The sequence below is a fragment of the Narcine bancroftii genome, chromosome 2 (genome assembly GCF_036971445.1).
Source record: "Narcine bancroftii isolate sNarBan1 chromosome 2, sNarBan1.hap1, whole genome shotgun sequence".
Lineage (NCBI taxonomy): Eukaryota > Metazoa > Chordata > Chondrichthyes > Torpediniformes > Narcinidae > Narcine > Narcine bancroftii.
Window position 1 is genome coordinate 145891742 of NC_091470.1, and position 25104 is coordinate 145916845.

General features: G+C 40.6%; 1 protein-coding gene across 8 annotated transcripts in view; it reads left to right on the forward strand.

Annotated features, from left to right (window-relative positions):
• The window catches only part of tmem201 (transmembrane protein 201), a 117779-nt gene extending 92898 nt beyond the window's left edge, over window positions 1-24881 (forward strand). The window contains exons 8-14 of one of the 8 annotated variants that reach the window (XR_011351662.1): window positions 2999-3070; window positions 7781-8077; window positions 13219-13365; window positions 19762-19848; window positions 20250-20326; window positions 22975-23043; window positions 23293-24881. Coding sequence is in view for 4 of the 8 variants with exons in the window: in XM_069918415.1 (XP_069774516.1) it covers window positions 2999-3070; window positions 7781-8077; window positions 13219-13365; window positions 19762-19848; window positions 20250-20305 (659 nt within the window). In the remaining 4 variants the exon portion in view is untranslated. The other 7 variants (XM_069918415.1, XM_069918414.1, XR_011351663.1 and 4 more) reach the window with 7 other exon arrangements.
• Window positions 24882-25104: the final 223 nt, after the last annotated feature.

The window sequence follows — 25104 nt, forward strand, 5'->3', positions numbered from 1 at the left end:
TTTGCTTATTATTTTCTTTAGCTCCTGGAAGAATTTCTCTGTTAGGTGAATTGGTAACGATTGAAATTGGTATTGTAACCTTGGAAAGATATTCATTTTAATGCAATTTACCCTTCCTATCAGTGTTAGTGGTAAATCTTTCCATTGTTCTAAGTCATCTTGTAATTTCTTCATTAATGGCTGATAATTTAATTTGTATAGATGGCCTAGATTATTATCTAGTTGAATACCTAGGTATCAGATTGCTTGTGTTTATATGGTACATTGTGAGGAGGTTGCTGCTACCTGCCCTTTGCTTAATATAGCTTATTATATTTTATGAACAATTTCACTTGGTTAACACCTGTCCTGCTCCAGTTGCCGCTCAGTCTATCAAACCTGGGTCTCGTGAAAGTGTTGGCTATTTGGCATTCTGTTATGTGTTGGCTACCTAGAATAAAAGGCAGTAAGTTACTTTTCAAGGAAAAATGATGTGAGTGAAAGGCTGTTTTGGTTACTGATTGGTAGTGAGGTTGGTTCCCCTCAAAGGTAATTCTGTGGAAGTATTTAATTATTTATTTTTCACACCATAAACCACATTGACCATAATACATACATTTTCCTTTTCAAATATATATAGTGTCATTTTCTCCCCCCCTCCCTCCTCCCATCCCACCCTTCCTACCTCCCCCCCATCCATTTAAAGTACAAAATCTAAGATACATTAAGTATTTAATTATTCAGGGTAGCAATTAATGCTGGTTTTGTTGACAGCAACCATAAATTAAAGGAATTCGGATTTTTTTCACTTTATTTCTGAGAGACCTGAATTGTTTAATTCATTGTTAAAATGTGTTATTGTGTAAATTTTTGTCAATGACCTTTCCCCTCTAAAAACAGAATCAAACATTGAGATGATATTTTGTTCTAGTGCACATTTTAACTAACTTTTAGAAACAGCACTAATGTTAGATATCTGAACTTTTGAAAGGTCCTTTCACCTTTATTGCGTTGGTTTAAATTTTTCATAATTAGCGAATGTAATTGTTGCCTTGCACTGTTTCCTAAATGTTTCAAACAACAGGGTTTGTCAACTGAGGGAAGGGATTAGTTTATTTCAAGAGTTTTGGGAAAACTGAGGCCAAAGGTCCCAGCAATGAATTCAGCAGAGAGCCTTGGCTCCCACCTGCACACGAAGAAACAGCGAGGGAATTGGCACAGCTTGACACATGCAGCTCTCTTGTTAGTGCTGACATTCAATGCTGGATGCTTTAGAGATTGACTCCTTGGCCCCTGACCTACAGGTGTTGGAGATGATTGTTCCCCCCGCTCCCATTTGGTGACAGCAAGAAGATTCCTGGAGATTACCAGCCGCATTCAGCTTTCCACCAGCATCTCCTGACTTCTGAAAGGAACCTGAGCAAAGTGATCAGGCAAGGCATGTCAGAAATGCTTTGCTTTAATTCCAGGGGAAATGTGTGTTGTTCAGAACAATGTGAAAGGCTCTTTTGTATCAAATGTTTGCTGCCATTTTATTTTGGAAATTCTGTCTAGTTTATTCTGCAGTTGTAAGAGAGTAAGAAGGAATGCCAGCTTTTATCACTTTACTGTAGTTTATTCACCTTTGAAGGGAATGGCAAGGCACAATGTGGATCAAAGGGACATAAAGTAGATTTTTATTATGGAGGCAGTTACTTGGCAGTGTTCTGTTCCCTTGGTAATGTTTGAGAACTTTCAAACCAGACAATTGGTGGGAGCTTCTAGTTTTGTTTAATTTGTTCTCATCAAAGGTTCACTGATAATTCAGTTAATTTTTTGCCATTTCAAAAATAAAATGATCCCTTCAATAATTTGAATTATTGTTGTATCAGGCAGCAGGGTGGGTGTAGCAGTTAGCACAATAACATTACATTGCCAGCGATCAGGACTGAGATTCAAATCCCATGCTCTCTGTGAGGAGTTTGTATGTTCTCTCCGTGTCTGCATGGGTTTCCTCTGGGTGCTCCGGTTTTCTCCCACCGTTCAAAACTTGCCTGGGTTGGAGGTGAACTTGCAAGGGTTCATGGGTCAAAAGGGCCTGTTACCGTGCTGTGTTTCAAAATTTAATTTGACATTAACCTTGAATTAAAATATAACATTGTATTTCTGAGACCCCTTTCACAATTCTAGGATTCTTAAAGTCATTGACACATCAGGAAGTCATTTTGGTAATGCTGGAAAAGGACTCATCAATAAGTATTTGCTATTTCAGCAACTCCAAAATCTGTTCCTCTTTTAGTCAGAAAGGCAACTTAAAGCTTCCTCATCAATGTCTGAAGGGGAGAGAGAATATGGGTTTGTGATCCATCTGACTATCTTTCATCAAAGTGGCCCCAGTGCTCAGAATCATTCAGCACAGATACAATCTTTTGGCCCAACTCATCCATCCTGCCCAAATTGTGAGTGAAGCATGTCTCTCGAAGCTTTTCAATGTACCCGTTGAAATGTCTTTTAGACGGTGCAATTGCACCCACGTCTCCTCCTTCTGACAGCTCATTCCAATGACCTGCTTCCCTCCTGTGTGGAAAAAAAATTGCCTCTCAATAAGATGCAATTATCAGTAATGAGGGAATGAGGAAACCAGAGGAATAAGCTATTGGTTTCACTCATATTCTTCAAGAGAAGAAATCTTCCATTTTGATCTGGCTGTGTGCATCTCAAGATTTAAAAGAATGTGGGTTGCCTTTGGTGCCTTCTGAAATGATGGAGCAAGCTACTTAGTTTTTAAGAACACACGTTGTGGAATCAAAAGGAGGCCATTCAGCCCCTTTTGTTTGCTTGCCTAGCTGTTATAATCGGTGGCCTCAAGGTCAATTCATATTGACCATTTCCTTTGGACAGGTAAATTCAGGTTAAGAACTTGAAATTTTGGTGAAGAGCCGCAGTCTTTTGGGAATGGATGGCTCCTTTAATGGCTATCTCCTGTGTATTAACCATTCTGTGATTGGAGACTAAAGTTCATTTTTGTATTCCCCAACAGATTCGGGCTACTTGTTCAGCGGAAGTCGACCACCGTCGCAAGCAGCTGTGTTCAAGGATTCACCCCCTTCAGGTGGGTTTATTTGGAGCATAAACAATGTCAGGGCAGCTGCATCTGGCTGGGTATAAAGTTAGCTGTGCTTGGGAGTATCAAGAAGTATTAAAGTATGCCAATATCAGGGGCAGATGACAAAATGTTTGTGGGAAATTTGGTCCGTAAGGTTAAGTCACATGGGATCCAGAGTGAGTTGGGAAATTGGATCCAAAATTGATTTGATCATAGAAGACAGTGGGTACTGGTTTCTCCGATTGGGAAGTCGATATTACGTTGTCTTTCACAAGGACCTGTTCTGGGACATTTGTTGTTTATGTTTGTTACTAATGATTTAAATGAACATGTCGATGGGCTGTCTGTAAGTTAGCAGCTGACACAGGTTGTAGAACAGTGAGAAAGTTTGTCAAAGGACACAGCTGTATGTAGGACACAGTTAAAAAATCAAAGCAGGGGTGTTGTCCGAAGGTTCCTTTCAAAGGCAGTTGCTGAATGTTATGCAGTCAGCGCCAGACCACGTCACCTCACTTTCAGCATTTCAAACTGAAATGACAACTTCGAAGGTTGGATCAGCCTTTCGTGCCCAAAAAAACAGACTATTGTTTGGAGGCGAATGTTCAGCTCACAAAGTTGACACAAAAATAATCAAGCTCAAGAATATATAGACAATAAAAATGGTGTCAATCTTTTTGCTTGGGATTGGGTAGAGCAGAACTCAAGGAGATTGCAGCCTCTCAGCCCATTTGTTCAGCGGTTTCATCTCCTGCTGCAGACTCAGACAGGATGTGTCAGCTGTGGCATCATGGGTAGCATGGTTCACTCAAAGAGTGGGGAGGTTCACGTCCACTTCCGAGACTTGAGCACCCACCAAACATGCAACGCGGTCAGTGGTGCTTTCTTTCAGATAAGTTGTAAAACCTTGGCATCTTTTCAGATCGGCACCATTTCAAAGAATAATCTTTGGTATCCTGTCAGTGTTTAACTTTCAATTAACTCTCAATCAACATCGCTCAAATCACTTCAATGTTTGTGGGGGGGCTTGCTGTACATTAGTTGGCTACCTTTGTTTCCCATGTGACCCAGCAGTCACCCCACCTCAAAAATCTTTCATGAATTCCTTAACACATGAAATATTCTGAATTCATGAAAGAGTATTTATCAATCCAAATCATTTTTTCTTGGAACATTAGCAGCTTTAAGATAAAGCAATGCACAATTTGATGTGCACCTTGGCTGTAGATGGTATAAATATCTTTGGAAAACATGATGAGATTGTGATTGTTCAACTGAAAAATAAATTCATAAGATCCCTGTATTTTTTAAAATTGTTATTTCAAATTCAAATTTTAATTGGAATATAATGTTAGTTATTCGCTTCAGTGTTTTGCAACACATGGCCTGAAAAGTGCAGGAGAGGGAACCCGCAGGCTTCAACTTTTATTAATTGGCCCACACCTGCAAACCCCGTCACTAAAACCATTCATCCACTATTGTCAGAACTTAGACCTGGGGAGGAAGGTTAAAAATGTTCACATATCCTAAAGGTGCTTCATTTTCAAACAATAGTCTTAAAATGTGTCACAAAATAGTTATCATGTGCGAGATACAAAAGCAATTCCTGCGCTTTTCCCTAATACTGGGAACAAAGCAAGCAGGCCTTCACAGCTCCAGTTACACCACAGGTTGGAATAGAATAGAAATAGAAAGTGAAATTCTGCCTGGCCTGCAGGAAAAAAAAGACTCAAGGTTGTATCTGATGTCAAGTATGTACTCTTGACAATCAATCTGACCTTTGAACTTCAGGAACCACAAGACAACATTTCCTTTGTTGTTGAGAAATTTGGTGCATTCAAGAAAGTACTTGGTAATGCACGAAGAGATTGACTGGACCATCATATTGTGTCAGGAAGTTTGTTCAATTCATTATAACCTATTTATTCAATCAATGGACATCGAAGTGCTCCAGGTCACCACCGAATTCTTGGAATATAATTTCTGCAAATGCCTGATTTCGTTGGTGCATTGAAGTTGGTTCGAAGTATTATAGCTGCTCCCCAGAAAGCCATTGTTCCTCTCTCTGCAAGCAACACAAGAAGACAACTTCGAATTTTGTGCTCTCTCTCTCTCTCTCTCTCTCTCTCTCCTAGTTGTAAATAGTTAGCACCTCATTATATAAATGAGGCAGAGTGCTTGGGAGACCCTCAAGGCCATGGTGAGGGGCTGTGGAGAACTGCCTCCACCACTTTCTTGTATTGGCCCAAGTTGTGTGTCTCTGTCCAGAAGCAGATGAGTGGCAAATGAGCAGCATTTGGGTATCCTTCCACTTTGTGGAGGTCAGGGAGCAGCTGCAGCAATCCTAACCAAGATCTTGTAATAAATATTCTGGACAGGGGGTGGTCATAGCATGTTGGAGCTCCAGAGCACCTCGTATAAGAAGTGGATCTGGTCCTGGCTCAGCATGTAGCTGACCTCATCTTAAGTTCATGTTCAGCTTTTTTGTGAGGGAGGATGAAATTACAAAGTTCATGTGGTTGGACTGTCGCATGATCAGCTTTGATAGAAGCTCATCAATCTGAAATGTTTAATTCTTTTTCTCTCTGCCTTGATGCTACACATTGAGTTTCTAAAACATTCTTTTAATTTCAGATTTCCACAAGTTGCAATGTTTTGTATCTCAAAGTGCCAGCATTTTTTCTCACATCAGACATGTTAGAGTTCTGTGTTGTGTATTGGCCTATGCATTGTGTGGTTTTATGTTAAAAAGTGACAGTTTACCTTAGAGAGCCAAGGTGAAGGTGGACTGCTGAGAGAGTGGGAGACGGACTGAGCATGTGCAGAAAATAATCGAAAAATTTCTGGACTTGAACGATAAACCACCACTGGGGGTGCTGTGGAGTGGAAGAAGGCCATGAGTCATGGTCTGGAGAACAATTTAGAATGATGGGATTTCAAAAAGGATGAACATTCCGAAGGCAGCCAGAAGGATCCGGACCAAGCCATTGTTCCTCTCTCTGCAAGCAACACAAGAAGACAACTTCGAATTTTGTGCTCTCTCTCTTCTCTCTCTCTCTCTCTCTCTCTCTCTCTCTTCTCTCTCTATCTCTCTCTAAGAGATCTTTTGGCTTCAGTTTACCAAACAAACTGAATTTTGTTTATGATCTTTGCTTCAGTTGAGATCGAAGTTTTTGTGTGTTTTGTGTTTGTTTTGTGTCTAAGTTTTTCTCTGGGCTGGTTGGAAATATAACTTAGACTTTAATTACATATGTTATATTTAGGCTGGGGAATTTATTAGTTTTACGCTGTTGTCGAAATTTGCATAGTAACCAGTGGGCATTGTTATAAAAGGGGGGATTTTGAATTAAAATTTGAAGGTGAATTTTTGTTAACAAAGTAATTGTTCATCTTTACCCCTGTGTGACGTGCCTCCTTTGTGGTTGCTGGTTTGATCTTGTAACAGACATAATTTATTTAAATCTGCTCCAGACTATTCAACCACAATTAATAAACCTTCACAGCCCTTCCTCAGCCGTCACCAGCACTGTTTGTCATTCAATCTCTCCTCGTTGACCACGCAGACATTTCTTTGGTTCTCTCCATTCCTCTTTCATCTCTGCAAGTTTAAACATTCCCAATTTTTAACATTTCCTCATTCTAATCAGACAGAGTACATTGATTTAAAAATATTAGCTCTGGTCTCTTTTTCCCGGACACACCCTGGCCTGAAAATTATCTCTCATTTCTTGGTTTTATTTTCATTTACAGTCAATTATGTAACTAAATAAGTGCATAAAGAGAATTTCTGGAGATTGAATAATTGTCGCCAAATGATGGAAACCATATATAGATTTTATGAATAAATTTCCATCCACCTTACCCACCCCTCTCAATTGGAGATTATTGTACAATTTAATTAAAGGAATATAGATAAAATAGAAGCAGAGAGGTTGCGTCCATTGCCAGGTGAGACTAGAATTAAGCCTCAATATTCAGGGGACCAGAGATGAGCTGCCTCTCCCACTGAGTAATGAATTTGTGGAATTCTCTGCCCAATGAAACAGAGGCATCCTCATTAAATGCATTTAAGATGCAGATAGATTTTTGAAGAATTGACAAATTCAGGTCAGTGGGATGAGCAGGTTTAACAGGCCAACTTCTATTTTTTGTGCACATCTATTCGTGTGTCCATCTAAAAGTCTCTTCAACACCACTATTGTAATTGCTTCTACCTCTACTTATGGCAGGCCATTCCAGGCATCTACCGCTTGTCTGGGTTAAAAAGTTAAAAAAATAACTTGCCCTGCCCATCTCTCCAAAATTTCCTCCTCCTCCCATGTTCTCTAGTATTTGGCACCATTTTCCCACCATTCCTAAAGGACTCTAATGCCAAATAATGTCACAAGTCACACACAGAAAGACTTGGTTTCCATTCCCCAATTTCAAAAATGTTAGATGATCTCTTATTTAAAAACAAATGAGATTTTAAGCTCAATTTCAACATTGAAGAAATATTTGAATAGATACGTGGTTGGGAAAGGAATGGTGAGCAATAGTGCAGGAGAGTGGGATGAGGCAGAATTAATAGTTTGGCACAACTTGGAAGAGTTGAAGGGCCTGCCTCAGATCTTTAGTGTTCCATGGTTCTAAGTGTTCTGCCAGGCTTTTGTTATGTTGGTCCATGGGTTACTGAGGTGAGAGCCTGAACTGTGTTCTTTTATCTTGTGCTTTCTGCAGATTATTTCTCTTTGAAGTCTGGAAGCCGACCTTCGTCTCCCTCATTGTCGCCAACTCCATCTGTGGCAGGGTCGGTAACATCTAGTTCTGGTTCCTTGCACCTCAGGCGTCCCCTCATCAGCCCAGCTCGGCTCAACCTCACCGGACAAAGGCTCAAGCTGTTCACAGAGCACAGTGCAGTCCAGCTCAGTCCCATCAAGTTGGCTTACAAAGCACGTCCCACACCAAACCTGTCGGAGGATGTCAATATATGCAGTAGCAATCCGGATGCAACGCAGCTCTCTTCTCATAGCCATGGTGTGTGCTTTTTAAAACAAACCTTAATAATCCAACACTTAAAATTGAACAAATGGAGTACAGTTTCTTGCAGGTAAAAGTGTCTCCCACTTGGGTAAAGAAGCAGCTTTCCACCAAGTGTTAGAATTCTGCTCCCTGCTTTAATAATTTTGTATTCAAAACATTTATCATTTTAGCCATTTCCCCAATCTACGACACACTAACCAGTTGCAAGCCAAAATGTTTTGTCTTTTATTTGAGACAGAGAAAGAAGCCCCTGTCCAAGTAAGGAATACTCTGAAATGTACAAAACCATTGGTTGGACAAGCTGAAAATTTTCTTGAAGGAAGCATTTAATACCATAATAACTTGGTTTCTAATTGTATTTCATTTATTACAGTATAATTTTGAAATATGATTGGATGTTACAACTTGTAAAAAAAAGTTAGGCAGGAATGATGCATACCACTGGGAATGGTCAGCTGTTCAGCATTTGAGACTTTTAGACAGTGATTCTTCTCCCCACCCCCCCCCCCACCCCCATGTCCCCAAGTTGCCATTACTGTCCATCCCTCCAGCTAACCAATCTGGAGTGAGAGAGAGATATGATCCTACAGTGGCTCCTTAGAAGTAAAACTCTCCATTCGGCAAAAAGTATTCATTTGGTTGAAGCTAATGACAGAATTCAAGTTCTTTACCAGAGGTACAAAGTTGCGGCAGAGTCTGCAGTGTCGTGTTGAGGATCTGCTGCATTGGCCTTCCTTTAAATAACGTTAAAACCAGAGTTAAAACTCAGGCAGGTGTTAAAAAGCTGCTGTGGTGTTCTTTTGTAAGAAGGATTTTTCTGTGTGTCTGAGCCATCAGTCAACCCTCCATCCACATTACGAAGCTTACTGGGTCGCTATTATAATATTTACATGAGATGCTGTTGTATTTCTTATATTGCAATGTGTCACCACCACTGAGGGACTGGCTAGAAAATGCTTTGAGATGTCCTGAGTGAATGGTGTCATAAAAATGGAAATCTACCTCTTTCCAATCAAATTGATTGCCTGCTAGAATGTGTACTTCTGTTGAACCAAAGTTACCAGATGATGCAAGGCACTTTTTCAAACCACAAAGCACAGCTGGATGTATTGCAAAGCTCAGATTCTGTCATTTATGCTGTTTACATTTAAAATATGCCATCAATTCTACAGTAAGGTAAAGCAGATTATTTCACTGGCATATTATCTGTGGGCAACAACTGTTCCATAGAGTCATAAACAATTTCTGATTGATGTCTCTGTCTCTTTTCCCTAGTTGGCTGCTACTTCATGCATGTCCTGCTTCAGACTAATTCACCTCTCTTCAGTAAAGGCCAATCTTCCAATCATCTTCTCCTTCAAGAGAGATCCAGTTTAAATTTTGTATGTTACATCCTTGCAGAAGTAAATGGAAATGCAGCATTTGTGCTTGAATCAGCAAAACCTTTAAAGATATTAATGTTAAATATTCTGTGCACATTTCACCCAATTCTCAATTTTACTTTTTTTCAAATATTAATTCTTCAAGTAATTACCTCCTTTTTTGAACAATTAGATATTTGAATTATTGGGTCATTTATTTCATGTGCCAAAAACTTGATATGGCACACCAAGGGTTTTTTTTTCAAAGGCTTTTATGTTTACTCATTACAATTTAGTTAATAGATGTTACATTCTTGCATAAATGCCAGTTATTAATCCCATTTGTCTCATTGTTTTATCCAAATGCATAAGATGTGAAGGATTGCAGATGGAATTTTGCAAAAGAAAATCATGGAAAAGTCTACAAATCTTATGGGCTTCACCTGCTGGGGATCTAGAGCCATGGGTCACAGGCTCCAGGGTTCAATCAGTCACACAGGACTGAGTGGGTGGCAGTGATGAATTTTTGGAATCCTATACTCAGGAAACAGTGAAGGCTCATTCTCTGAGTATATTTATGATAGAGTTGGAGAGATCTTTGTGTATGAGGGAATGCAGTGATATGGGATGAGCTTTGACGCTGAGGGAAATGGCCAGCCTTTGTCTTATTCAATGGTGGAGTTTGTACAAGAAGCCAAATGCCCTCGTCTGCTATTTATTGGTTTTTTGTGTTTATCTGCATGTTAGAGGTTGTGTAAAAACCACTCTATGCCCATAGCTCAACAAAATTCTTCCCTTCAAATATATGAGCAATTCCCCTTTAATAGTTATATTAACTATTAAAGCTTCCATTAAAGCTTCTAGCAGCAAACCCCAGATTGTTGAAGCTTTCTGCATGAACATTTTTATTTTTAACTCAACAAGGCACACAAATTTGTGTGGTTTGGTCTGATCAATTTACTCCTTTTTTCCCCCATTGAGAATTACAGCACTGAAAACAGGCCCTTCATATCTGTGCTAAACTTATCATTCTGCCTAGTCCCATTAACTTGCACCCAAACCATTTCCATCCATACTTCCCCCATCCATGTACAGGTTTGGATCTGGAGCTTGGGTTGCTGATAGTTTGGACTGGTCTGTGTGGCCGCAGAGGAAGCGGGAGGCAAATCCACAGTCACTCTGAAGGTGACGCACAATAGATAATTCGAGGGGCTGAGACAGAGTCACTGATCTACAGGCTTTTATTCACAGTGGACAAGGACCTCATCCTGTGCCGTGACCCAGGCTTTATGGGGAAGGCTCAAGGTGTTGGAGGCTTTATACAAGGTCAAAAGAAGGAGGGGTCACAGGTACTGGGTGGAGCCAGGTCATCGGGAATGAAACAGTTCAGCAGTTCACCATAGAAGGGACTCTCTTGCTTCTCTTTCCTTGACTCTAAGGGGTGCTGGGCAATTTCTGCTGATGGCGGCAGACCAAATGCAGTTTCATGTAATATTACATCAGTTTTATTACATGAGTATAAAAGAATCTTCAGCACATCCAAGTGTTTCTTAAATTTGAGCCCACATTCACCACTTCAGTTTATTCTATAGTCCCACCACTCTCGATGTGAAGAAACTCCCCCCATGTTCCCCCTAAACCTCTCCCCTTTCACTCTTAACCTATGTCCTCTCGTTTGTTTCTCACCAAAAGGCCTACCTGCATTTACTCTATCTATACCCATCACAATTTTGTATACCTCCATCAAATCAACTCTCATTCTTTTACACTACAGGGAATAAAGTCCTAGCTTAGTTCCTCAAGTCTCAGCAACGTCCCAGTAAATCTGCTCCAGACTCGCACAACCACCACCTCCCCCCCCCCCCCCCCCCCAACCCAATCAAAGCTGTTCACAGTCTTGAAATCTCTCCAAAGGTACAATTTGGATCAAAATCCTTTGTTGCCTTATTTTCCAGACCTGGGTGGTGTCCAGGCCAATTATTGCCATTGAGATGGTGGTGGTAAGCCACCTTCTGGAACTGCTGCAGTCCTGGTAGAAATGCTCCCACTGTGCCATGTTGGACGGAGTTCCAGCAAGGGAGGTGTAACGATTTGAAACCCAAAAGAGAATACTGCAGAAGCTGGAAATCTGAAAATGCTGCCGAGCAAAAATGTCAGGCACATAACATCTTTTATTTAGAGATACGGCACTGTATCAGGCCAGTCTGTCTTTCTGGTCTGTAGTTATGGATTACTGTGAAGTCGTGTGTCAGTGGTGGTGGTGGGTTTAATGAATAACTGAGAGGGCATGGTGATGAAGTTCCCCAGGTTAGATATTCTTCCAATTTAGTCTTTACTGCAGTAAACCTGAACAAAAACAGCTCCGTGACATAAAATATCCTGATAATATTTGTTTTTTTTTGCTTAAAGTCATAAAGACAACAGGATTAAACAAAAAATCTGGTGGTTTTTAACACTGATTGTCAGATTTGTGTTTTGTCTTTTTCCTCAGTGATTCCATTCCTTTTAATAAATGCCTTCAGTTCCGCAAGTCCTTTAATTTCACAGGCTTGTGGGGTGGAAGGTAGGGGCTCTTGGAGTTTTCACACTAGCACAGGAACAAGAGAAATCTTTTGGCTCTTGAGGTTTTGGTAAATTAAAATTTAGACACACAGCACAGTAGCAGGTTCTTTCAACCCACGAGCCCATGCTGCCTAATTATATGCAATTGACCTACGACTCTCTATGTTTTTGAAGGGTGGGAGGAGGCCAGAGCACCTGAAGGAAACCCATGCAGCCACAGGGAGAACGTATGAACTCCTTGCCAACGGCGTTGAAACAGTGTTGCTCCAACTGTTACACTAACTGTTGTTTATTTTTATATTTTCAAAAATTAATTGGAGAGGCTGCAGATCATCTTGTCAACAACAGGAACCCCTTGAGCAGTGGTTTGTATACTCTACTCAAGGGGTTGCTTTAGTTGGAATATAGAACATTACATTCCAGTCTGTGGGTTAGGGGGATCAGTGGGGCAGTGTCTGCCCCATTAAAGATCCACAAGCCATCTTGTCTGTTTCAGTCCACAGTTTGTCCAGTCAGTTCTGCCCTGTCTAAGATCTGCTGTGTGGGCAGATGCAGTTTGTTGGCTTCCAAGCGAATAAATGTACATTACCATGTGATTATTGTTGTCAGCGCAACAATACTGGAAAAAGATCACTGGGAATATTGGTAGTCTTAATTGGTTATGTACCGTTGCATGAAGAAAAAGTGAAGGTTTCCCACATTTTATGTACCAATATTCTCTTTCACATCTGGTAAACTGTGGATCTGATGAATTTAAGCAAATTATTGACTCGTGTGGATGGGGATTTTATTATTCCAAGTAATCGCCTAATTGCTCTAACTAATATTCTAATCTTTGTTTTATAAGATTAGGTTCTCAACTTTTATTCGAACTCTTTAAGACTTCCAATTAATCTGGACTAGTGTTCCCAGGCCAGACAGACAGGTTGAGCAGCATGAGTAAGAGAAAAAGAATGGTGAATGGTTCGGGTTGGAGCTTTTCATTAAGATTACCATTTTTCCCACTGATGCCGTTTGACCCAAAGTTCATCCAGCAGATTATTTATTTGCTCCAGATGATAGCATCTGAAGTCCCTCGTGTCTCCTTGCCCAATGGTTGGCTGCCTCTCTCACAAAAGATCACAAGCACATGGTTTGAAATGTTTTGCAAGTGATGTCTCCGTGTTGAGAATGCCTGAATAACACATTGGCTTGTTCTCTTTTTCTCTATAGATGCCAAGTCTGTTGAAGGTGGGAGTATGTACAGTGAGGCTCCTGGCTACAGGAAAGACAGTTCTTCAAGGTCCACCATGTGTATGGTAGATACCACCACCAATGTGGTCAGCCACCAGCCAATAGATGGTGACGGAGGATGGAAAGGTATGATGTTTAAAGTAAAAGTTCTTGGTGTCCATTGGACAACCGTTTGTCTGATAAATGTGGATATCAGGAGTTTTGTAATTGATTTTCTTCATGAATGATTGTTGAGCAACAGAGTTTCTCTGATCATGTGCTGTATTGGATTGAATATTTCCAGTGATGGTCTATTTGTGGAATATTAATTTGGATTATTGCAGCCTTCTCAGAATGCTTCCTGAAAGGCAGAGTTTAAATTGTTTTATCAGGAATGTGTGTGTGGATCATGGACAAAATGTTGTCCATCACCAGGATGGCATCCAAGTTGAACCAGTGTCTTTCGTGTATTAATTATTCTCTGCTGGTTATCAACAGAAACTTCAGCACTTCTGTTGTTTGGTGGTTCAGTCCCATGTATGTATGTGCAGAGACTGATTCATGTCACACACTCCTTTTATACAAAAGAACAAGTTAAGTTGTTCCACCAACTTTCTTTGCAATATGTTTGAGGGAATAATTTGTGGTGAGATTGGGAGAAGAGTCAAGATTAAATCAAATATCAGTTAAAGGAATGGGCAAAATGTATGACTTCAAAATTGGCTGGTTCCTGTATACTGTTCTGAGACCCTTCCCCCACTGTTGCCCACCTCTGTTTATCCCCCCCACTCTGACCTCCCCCTTTTGCCCTTTCCAGTTTTAACAATCACCAGAAGTGTTCAAAGATGCACAATTTTCCTTAATCACCCAAAGATTTTTTGAGTGGCCATTTTATTCCAATGAAATATCCTTTTATCTTTTCCGATTGATTTCCTTGCATTAACCTTTTGGCTGCTGGAGGCAATCACTTCAGGAAATCTCATCATGTGTGAGTTGGAAATCTAAAAACACTTGCTTTGAAGTTACTGCAACATCTTGCAAAACCTCTGCAGATTTAATCATTGCATTAAGGCAGATTAATTTTGTTCATGTGGGAATTTTGTGGGGAGATGCAGAGTGAGATACTCCAGGAACTGGTCTCACTACAAGTCTTGGGGTTTGTTCACAGCTAGTAACTAATATTATGCCAGACATCATCGTACCTTCATGAAATCTTGATATTTAAAGGGGTGAGAATCTTTATTGTTCCCAAGCACAAGATCACTAGGCAGTTGAGTGCATTCAAAACTGCAATGCAAATCACGAGAGTTTTGAACTGTAAGAGAATCAAGGGATATCAGAAGGAAAATAGGTTGAGGGTGACCGGTCATCTTATGAAATGGCGGAGCAGACAAGTGGCTACAACTTGTTTAGTACGGAGGATCTGGCATATTCTGGTTTAATTGATGCTGTCCCAAGATGTGTGGCAATGGCCTTGATGATTGTTGGGCCAGAGAGGAGGGAATTGGTCAGAGATCCAGATGTGTACATGTTTGGGTTTGACAGAGTAGATGGAAGAGTCCTCAGGAGTATCAAACAACGACAGAAGTTTAGAAGCAGACTCTAACCGACAAATGCCTGACATCTTGGCACTCACTGGTCAACAGGGTTCACGAATAGGATGAATAGCAGGTTCCTTCAAAATCAAGTTTAATCGTAGCACAGAGCAAACTGCTGGAAGAACTCAGCAGATAAGGCAGCATCCATGGAGGTCAATGGACAGCCAACGTGAGGAAAGAGACTGGAGAGAGGGGATATGAAGAGGGTGAGACAAGAGCTGGTGAGAGATGGGTGGGACCATTGGAGGAGGGGTGGATGAAAGTAAGGGAAGGATCCACCTATCACTTACTGGCTCCTACCTTGTCCCTCCCCATTACCTCTTTAAACTGGCCAGTTCCCCTTCACACTTGCAGTCCTGATGCAGTGTCTTGACCTGAAATGCCAATTACATCTTTCTCCAACCCGCTTTTTTGCCTCCTGATTCCAGCGCCTCCGTTAATTTTAGCAGCTTGAGTGCTGGCACTGATGAAACTCCTAGAACCAACTCTGCAAACACAGAGATGTGGCTTGTATCTCAGAAAGGTTGGCAGCATGGTCCATCTCTTGCCAGGAGATCACCATTAGTTTCAGCAACACAGCTTGAGAAACACAACAATGATTTTCACTGAGTTCCAGTTATGATCAAAATTTATGAGAAAGGGAGTGGAAAAGTCATGTGATGAAGTCTCCAAGAATGCAATTAGTTGACCACCTGTACAACTTTGAAATGATTGTGGCAATTTAACTTTTGCAATGATGTTGCACAAAAGGGAGCTTGTCTAAGACGAGCATGAAAGCTTTGGCAAGCAACTTGAGGCAGAGTTTGGTCATTTTTATTTAGCACACAAGATTCAGTCAGAAATGGAAATGGTGCAATGCATGTGGCTGCTTCCAAGCGATTCGTGTCCTCTGGTGGTTCTTGTCTGTCGAAATGCAGAGGTTTAATAAAAATTGTTCAGCTTGGTAATGGGAGCTCAAGTGATGCAACAAATGAAAACCCCTGCAAATGCTCAACCTGCAAGATGACATTTTTAATCAACAGATATTATTTTATATATTTTTGCACAATATTTTAAAGTCAATTATAGAATATTTCTTGAAAAGACTGGAAAGCTGATCATTACTTCTTAATAAGTGTTATGCTTTTTACCACTCAACCAGGACACTTCCATCTCCTGCCCCCACCCCCAAACAGATGAAAAGGTCCCTGAAGTTTTGACCCCTGGACTGTTACAAACCAAGTATTTCTCTCTGAACAGGTGCAGCCTCATTCAGCAAGGAGCAGGGTGAAGGTCAAAAAGTCACCCCGGCTGATCGTGTTTGGCTGCAGGGAAGGTCTCGGCTTTTCTGCAGCTTGTTAAACACAAGCTGTCTGGTGAGAGTCACAAACTACAATGGCAGCCGTTCCTGGACGAACAGTTGTGTGGTTGTGGCTCTAAATTACAGCCACTTCTTCTCACTGTGTCAATAAAATGCACAGAATTTTTTTTTAAAAAGGGTTTCAACAGATTACAACCCCATACTCTGGCTCTGAGTGGTCTGAACAATCTTTTTCTGAGTGGTATATGAAAAGTGCCATCAGCTGCCAAAGCTCTGGAAATCCTTCCCTCTCTCTCTCTATCTGCGATTCTCTTTCTTCTAGACTGACCTCGACTATTGATTTGATATGTTCCTGTAGAGGGTAAATATTTAACAAGGATCTGAGGGACAAAGAGATTGAGGGAGATATTGGATAAACACAGGAAAATGGAGCTAGCAGTTTGTCTGCTCATGTATCACTTTGTAATGGACTGAATTATCTGCCTCAATCAATCACAAAAAATCTCAAATGCACTCATTTCTGATTGAGCTGAAGATTATACAATTTGAGACAAACTCATTTTCAATTGATGCCACAAGACTCACTCCACCAGGTTCAGGAACAGCTGCTACCCCTCCACCATCAGACCCCTCAATGACAAACTCAATCAGAGACTCATTTAATGACATTTACTTTTGGAGTTTACTGATTTTTTTCCCTCTCTGTGTTGGACAGTCAGTTTGCTTACATTTCTATATTTGTTTACATGTACATATTGTGTACAGGTTTTTTTGTGCTACCAATAAGTGGTCATTCTGCCTCACCCTCAGGAAAAAGAATCACAGGGTTGTATGTGATATCATGCATGTATTCTGACAATAATTCTGAACTTGATCTAAAACAGTGGTTCTCAACCTTTTTCTTTCCACTCACATACCACTTTGTTTTCCCTATGCTATCGGTACTCTGATTAGTAAGGGATTGCTTAAGGTGGTATGTAGGTGGAAAGAAAATGTTTGAAACCACCGTTTTAATCATACTTAGTTGACTTGTTAAGTATACGGTTTCATAACTCCAAAGGAAATGGGTCAATATCAATTTTTCTCAAGCAAAATACTTCAGTAACAATTGGGTCTAGAGCAGTGGTTCTCAATCTTCCCTTCCAACTCGCATACCGCCGTATGCAATCCTGTACTAATCACAGAGCACCAATGGCATCTGGATTACTGAAAGTGATATGTGAGTGGAAAGAAAAAGGTTGAGAACCACTAATATAAAATACCAAGAAAATATATATGCAAGAATAGGAACGATGAAATACAACGTTCTCCTTGGAATGAATTCAAACTGAACACTGCATTTTTCATTACTTGCCAAGCGAAAGGTCCCACAAAGATGGTACAAAACCAATAATTGAGTTGCATCAAACAAAAGCTCCTGTAGAATGAATTTCTGATGTGAGATCCCCAGGAATATGGTTTTGTTTAATGTTGGATATTGGTTTCACGGAATGTGAATGCAACATTAAAAGATCCATGACTGTCAGCCAAATGACGATGTCCAGCTTTCCCATTGAATGGGAAGATGGTGATGTGAAGCTAATGAGCACAAAAGGCATAACTGAAACGTACACGTTCTGCATTTGTCTTTCAACAAAACTATGAACAATTTTAACCTTGGGCATAGTGGTTAGTGCAGCGCTGTTACAGCGCAAGCAACTGGGACACTTTTGAGTAAGCTTGTTCAGTGGTGAGTGGAGTTCAAGGAAAGGCATTGAACTCCACTCGAGATTCTTCTTGAGTTGGTGGGGGGGGGGGAGAGGGATGTGGGGTAATTGAAGAGGACTTGGAGTTATCAATGAAATGCAGAATGCCGAGACCTCCAAGGACCTGATGGTAACTGAGGGGGTTGTTAGAAGGAGCAGTTGCAGGTTGAGGTGAGAACAAAGCATTGAATGTGCACCTGCTAAATCCTTGACTGAAGGAGAGATACAGGAGAAGTATAAACCTGGCCTGTCAACGAGAAGGAATCCAGTCAATAGAACAGGGGCAGAAATGCCCCATGTTGATGCCTTGTCCACCAGTGATCTGAACATTGTCCAACCCAGCGGAACCACAGAACTATTTGAATCATGTTGTTATATCCTTTGATACTTAATGCTTAAACCATTTTAAATGAGACTCAGCCCCTTTCTCCCAGTAACATTGATAGTACTCAGGCAGGTGTTGGGAAATAATGCAAGCTAGTTAATGTAATGTTTTAACAAATAGGCAATTTCCACTTCAAAAACACGAGTAAGGAACTTTCTAATCACTCACATTAAATTATCATTTCATGCTTAAATGATTCTTTTTGTTACAACTTACCAGAGATTTTAAAATGTAATTAAACACCTGAAATAAATGATGCCCTTTAAGGAAACACTTACGAGAAAGGATTACACTGCCATGATTGTATGTGATCACTTCCCAAGATACAAATTGAATAGATTATTTTGGCAGACAGCATTCTTTAAAATAAGGATGGTATCAAAGGAGGAAAATAAAGGGTTAACCTCACAGCTTAAACTGTTGACTTGTACAGGGAGGGGTGCCTTCTCTGAAGACATAGTATCCATTTAATCACCCAGAATATCTCAAATACATGCAGGTGAGACATCCAGGTGGTTAATTTCTGACAGTTTGCAAACAATCTGGGTTACATACGATGTCTTCCCTGTGGGACAACGGGCCACTTTCAATTGAAAGCAATTCTATTTAGGGGCAGGTAAAGGTTAACTTGCTGGACCAGTAGTGCAGCTTGTGTTTTCGAGGCAGTTACTTTTGGTCACTTTTGTTGCCGCAGAAGTATTCAGCAGACATTCTGCCAGGAATAGTGATGTATCAAATTGGCAAAAGAGCATGTCCTTTTTATCAGTAATTCAGTCCAAAAAGAAGTTGGGAGTCAGAGAGTGTCCCTCATTATCTGAATTGAAATCTAAGCCTGCGCAGCTTTCTAATGGAATAAATTGTGTAACATTTCCACAGTGACTGTGAGCAGAGGAGGGTCAATGAGATTATGAAGTGTGCAGTAATGAGGAGCAGAATGAGAGAGCCTTTTCCTTTGGCAAGGAGGTGGATAAATGGTGCAGGCTTAGAGAGATTGTCATAAGCATTCGAGGACTGTAGAGAAATAATTTTCACCAGAGGTTAACGGGGATCTGGAACACTCAATGAAGGACCCTGACCTGAAATATTGACCATTTCCACTCATGGATGCCGAGTTCCTCCAGCAGCTCATTGTTTGTTCAAGTTTGCCATATCGATTGACTTTGAAAGTGTAGAGGAAGAACAAATTTTATAGCAACCTTTCCCAATAAAAGCAGATGATGTCTCTGGAAAATTGCGTTGAATGGAGAATAGTTACCGTGCAAACTCTGTGCCTGAAGTTCATCTCAATCACCAGCTTGATTGACATGGAAATTGCCCAATCATCTCAATTCTGAGCTGAGAATTGCATGATTACTGTGTAAATAAAGTTAGCCCAATTGTCTAAGTATTTTTTAATACTGGATCATTATTTTTGAATTGCTATTTTATTTTTATCCGTGAAGGTTAATTAACTGTGAATCTTATTCTTAGTCTTAATGTATTGATACATTTTTTTGTATCCAATCTCTAACCAAGGAGTTTGTGGAAATTTCCTGTGGAAGAGTCTTCTGGGATTGAGCCTGACTGCAAATCTGGTCTTTGTATCGGTCTACATCTATCAAGGTCTGTACTGATAAGAAAAGTAAAACTCAAGCAAGCATTCTGAAGAAATGATCAGAGATATCACAACCCCATCCACTGCTCCCTGACAAAACTCCATACCACAGATGAACACCGCCTTTGTGTTGTGTGTCCTCCATCTCATCGCTTGTTGGTGCAGGCAGGATAGAGGAAGGTGGGTGAGGAATGAGGGTGTTGGAATCAGGCTGTTAATCTGTTGATGGGAAACTGCTTTCCATTCCTGCACCCCATTAGTTTTTGCAAAACAGGTTGAAAGCTGGTGCTCAGTATATGGGCAATATATTGCAGCTTACGACTGCAGCAGTCAACAAAAAAGCAAATACGACTGCTAACTTGTGACGTGAAAAATTGATCTTTTAAAAATATATTGTATGTACTTTCAGACGGCAGCAGCCAGGTACTGCTCAGGGGATCACATCTTTTGGAGGTTTCTTTTTAAATCAGTTTTCATCATGCCTTGGTAAGCAAAATGGTATTAACATCAAACCATTGTTCAATGTTTGCTAACTGAGGAAGAGATGATTATGTGGTGGTAGTGTTGGATAGAACTTAAGGTAATTTAACATGCTGAGATTGTGTTTATCAATGGACTGTCACAGGAAGTCCAACGTGAATTAGTTTAACATTTTATGGACCACTGGGCAGAAAATCTCAATAAGAAGATTTTTTTTGCATGTCACATGAATCTTCATATTACTCTTGGAGTGGTAACAGCTTGGATAATTCTGCCAATGGGTAATGGCAAGAATTGGGAACATTTTATTTGCAAGCCAATGGATTGTTTTCCTTCACTTGATTCTTGACCAAGTGTTGACTGATACACTTCATCAATTATCTAACATTTCTTCACTCATTACTCATTCAAATAGAGTAATGAATTTAATTCGGATCTGAACCGGCAAGGGTTAAAGTTACGATCGACAATGCACTTTCAGACCGGCCTCCTCCAGCTCAACTGTTAAGTCACATCAATCAAGGACAACCAACATTCTCTGCAACAGGACTGATGGTTTCCAAGCGATCCTCTCTCATTTCTCTTCAATCAGTTGACTTAATGCACTGGAACATTTGAAATAAAAACAAATGTAAAATTATTATCTGGTGGGGCAGATTGGAAGCTGGGAGAGTACCTGTCATCTGAAACATTGTATTCACTTCTAGTTCACCACTTATGGCTTTGTTGTCTGCTGCAGATAAAAATTAATCCTTCCGAAGGATATCTAATTGTAGGCTGTTTGATGGAGGTAGATTTATATCAAACAAATGTTCAAAGGCTGCTAAGTTATTAGTTAATACTGTCAAAAGTTATTAGTTAATATCTGCTTGAAGACAGAGGATTAAGTCAGTGTTGGTGAGTAAGACCAATTTATTTGGATGAGGAAACCAGAGACTGCAGATGTTGGAACTTGATGTTAAAACCAATCTGCTGGAGGAACTCGGTGAGTCAATTAGCATTGGTGGGAGTAAAAGAATGGTTGTTGTTTATGGCCTGAACCCTTCAGCAAGGGCTCCAGCCCAAAACCTTGACCATTCTTTAACCCCCTCTGATGCTTTTCGACCCACTGAGTTCCTTCAGCAGATTGAGGTTAGCCAATTAACACAGTTTGCTGTTTGTCTTTGAAGAAGCTGGAATGTAAAGAGCAAAATTTCAGTATTTATTGATATCCCTCCAGCTGGGAGGTGACAATCCTTGTTTTCATTGAGAAGGCTTTCATACCTGGGGAATGCTAGTGAGTAAACCAATGAACTGTCTGCATGGTCAAAATTGGACGGAGTCCAGACTGGCGAGTCAAAAATAAAATGTTATTTACGCAAAAAAGTGATCAATTGGATACAACCATGTCATTCTCAACACATTGTCCTTCTGTCGTCCCTCAGGATTGAGCATGAGCTGCTTCAACTAATGTGACCCATGGAACATTCTTTAATGTGGGGCGCATGTTGCAAACAAACTACTTCATGGTGCTGACAGCTGAGGTCTTAGTTCAATGACAAAGAAATCCAACAATTGAAGACCGTGTTCTCTGGCACCAACTTAAACAGGCACAATAACATTCTAACGCTCTTTCTGCATTCAGACACAGGGATATGAGGTGGTTTGCAGGTGTGAGGTGCCAGTTTGGAGAGCGAGGAGAGGGAAAGTTAAGGTAGAGGGAATAGGGTTTTTTTTAAATTGGAGAGAGCAGAGATTTGAGAAGGAAAGGAAGGGGGTAAGAAGTAAAGGTTGGTGATGGAGGGGGATGTTTAAAAAAAGTGTGTGTGTGTCTCAAGTTACAACTTGAGTTATTCACTTGCATGTCGGTGAGGATTCATGGGGGAAGATGTTGAAAGAAGGAATATTGTTTGATACAGATGCACATGATAGCTGCAAATTACTAGTTGTGTGAATGCAACACAATTCATTAACCAGCATTTTTCTAGTGCCTCGTTCTGACTTGCAGGTTAATTCTGCCGTTTTATTTACCTTGTGTAACTGATTCTCCCAAGGCAACTGGGATCTGGACCAGGGTTCAAATCCAGCACTGTCTGTAAGAAATTTGTACGTTCTCCCTGTGTCTGCAAGGGTTTTCCCCAGGGGCTCCCCACTTTCCTCCCACCATTCAAAGCGTACAGGGGTGTAATTGGGCAGCACGAGCTTGTGAGCCGAAAGGGCCTGTTACTGTGCTACATTTCAAAATTTATAACTTTAAAATTTAGTGTCAAATTAACTGGTTTGTTGAGAAGCACTATCCACAAAAAGCTTTAAAACTTGCCATGGCTAACAGGCCAAACTTCAGCCTGCTTCATATCAACACTTTATCTGTTCATGCAGTTTCATGAAAGTTGTAGAGGTCTGTGAACTGTTTCGCTCTCTGTGATGGGTGCTATTTTTGGTGTTGAAGCATATTCCACAAAAAACACTTGTTTTTATGGGTAAATGAAAACACTGCCCTCAGCATGACTGAGCACTGGATTCTGAAATTAAATCGACCCAATTGTTGTGCAGATTGTATTTGTAATTTAATTAAAAGTATGAGTCTCCTTTTTTAAGTTGAAATGAAAATGAAGCTATTGTTTTCTGCTTGGTGAAGTCTTCATGAATCATTGAAATAATATTTCCCATTACAGAAAAGTTCCCAGAAGCATCAGCAAGGATTAGAACAGTCCATATCCTGGCCCTCCTGTGGGGTTTGCATGGTAAATGAAATTCCAAGCAGTCCAGATGACATTCAGGTGTCCATCATTTCCCTCTCTCTGCCATGTTTATTCTGCCACTCCTCCATGAATGTGGCCATGGGTTCCTTCAAGGTGATGCTTCACTTGTACAAATGTCACCTCTCAGTGTCCTGACCTCGCCCCACCTGGCTGCTTGTTACATGAATTTATTTTTGCTAACCCTTTGTCATTACATTTTGTGTGTTATATCACTGTTTGTTGCCATCGCAGGAAGTAAGATTGAATGTCCAAGGACCCACGGATCAAACTTGGATGTGGAAAGTCCTGACGATAAGTGTAATGAACAGATAATCAGTCACTCCAAAGCCAGATTGGTCCATGTGAGATCAGCAGAGAGCCATTTTCATTGTGTTACTTTGCCATAGAAATGGGACTGACTCCAATTAACAGAGAAGTTTCAATGTCACCAAGATTGTCTTTAAATACAACAATATCACTCAAATGGAGAATACTTTCATCAGAGCAAAGTTAGATATGATATCAACAGTGTTATTCAAAATCAGAGCTCTTCAGCGGGTGAACAGAGAAAATCTATTTCACAGTGAAGCACATTGTTACAGGACACAAATTCCAAAGTCACCTCAGGGAAGATCTTGAGAAATAATTTCTCTTTGGTGTAATCAGGATTACTCTGAAAAAAAGGAATAAAGGCAGAATCCATCATCAAACAATATGACACAAAATTGCCTTTCCTCTCCCCTAGGCAGATGAAGGTTCACCATTGACAATGTCCAATGCCCTTTACAGTCAGAGAAAACAAAGTAAAAGAGAGTTCCTACAGAGTCACGGTGTCTGTGGATTCACCTCCAGTGCTGCCGCAGCCTCTGGAAGAGTGATATGGGCCAAATGCAAGTAAATGGCACCAGCTAAGATGAGCAACTTGGTCAGCATGGATGAGTTGGGCCAAAGGGACGGCTTCCATGCTGTTGAGTTATATGACATGACAACCAATGTTTGGAAAGGTGGCAGAAGAACAAACCTTCAGTGTCTTTTTTAAAAAGTACTTGGATGTCCAGTACTCACAGCATTGAGACCAGAAGGGCTGAACACGAAGGACTGGAAGGTGGGAGTAGTTTCTTTTCAACTGTCTTGGGTAAGATGGGCTGAATGGTCTGCTGTGACATAAGTTGCTTTGTAAGTCTAACTACCGGTGTGTCTGCAATAAACAGTTGCAAGGCACTGAGCAAATTTGGAATGGACTAAAAGCATGAATTAATTTTTGTGTGCGTCCCTCCCTCTGCCCACTTTACCTGCCCCATGGGTACATTCCTTTCAATTGCAGGCGCCAAGCTTCCAGGAAGTTCCATGTGAATGGTTTTGATGCTGAAGCCCATACAGTTTTACTGCTCTCGAGTGTGCAACGGGTCCAAATCCAGATTCTGCGCTAATCAGGTCTCTGGTGTAACCAATATGTAAATACTTGATCATAATTGTGGAGAACTCATCCAGTTGGTCGATATTTTTGCACTTGAAGCAATAGTTGCATTGAAGGAATAAAGGAAGGTTTGCGTTAATTTCACACCTTTCACCTCAAAGTACTCTGCAAAAAAGCAAGTTACAGTGAAGGCTCTGATATACAGAACTTGCCAGTTCGTCAAGGGTAGTGTTATCCAATGTGCATTATATTGGAAATAAAAATTGTATGGAAAGTGAGAGCAGTGGAATATATGGGCATGTGGAAACTAAAAACCACCAGTTGGGTCACTGTGAACAAGATAACTGCAGTGTTATATTCAGAAAAACTTTGCAATAAGTTACTCAAATATCCATAACCGTTTACAGCACGGAAACAGGCCATGTCGGCCCTTCAAGTCCGTACCGGTTCACTTGAACAACTCCACCAGTTCCTCCGCAAACTCCTGAGGAAGTAGAGGCTTTCTTCATGATGCCATTGGTGCCTTGAACATCACTGCAGAAATCCCTCAGGGTAGTACCCAAAACCTTTGTATCTTTGTCATTTACATTCCTTCCATCAAAAAGCCAGAAGTAGGCAAAGTTTGTTGATGATCCCTGGTCAATTTG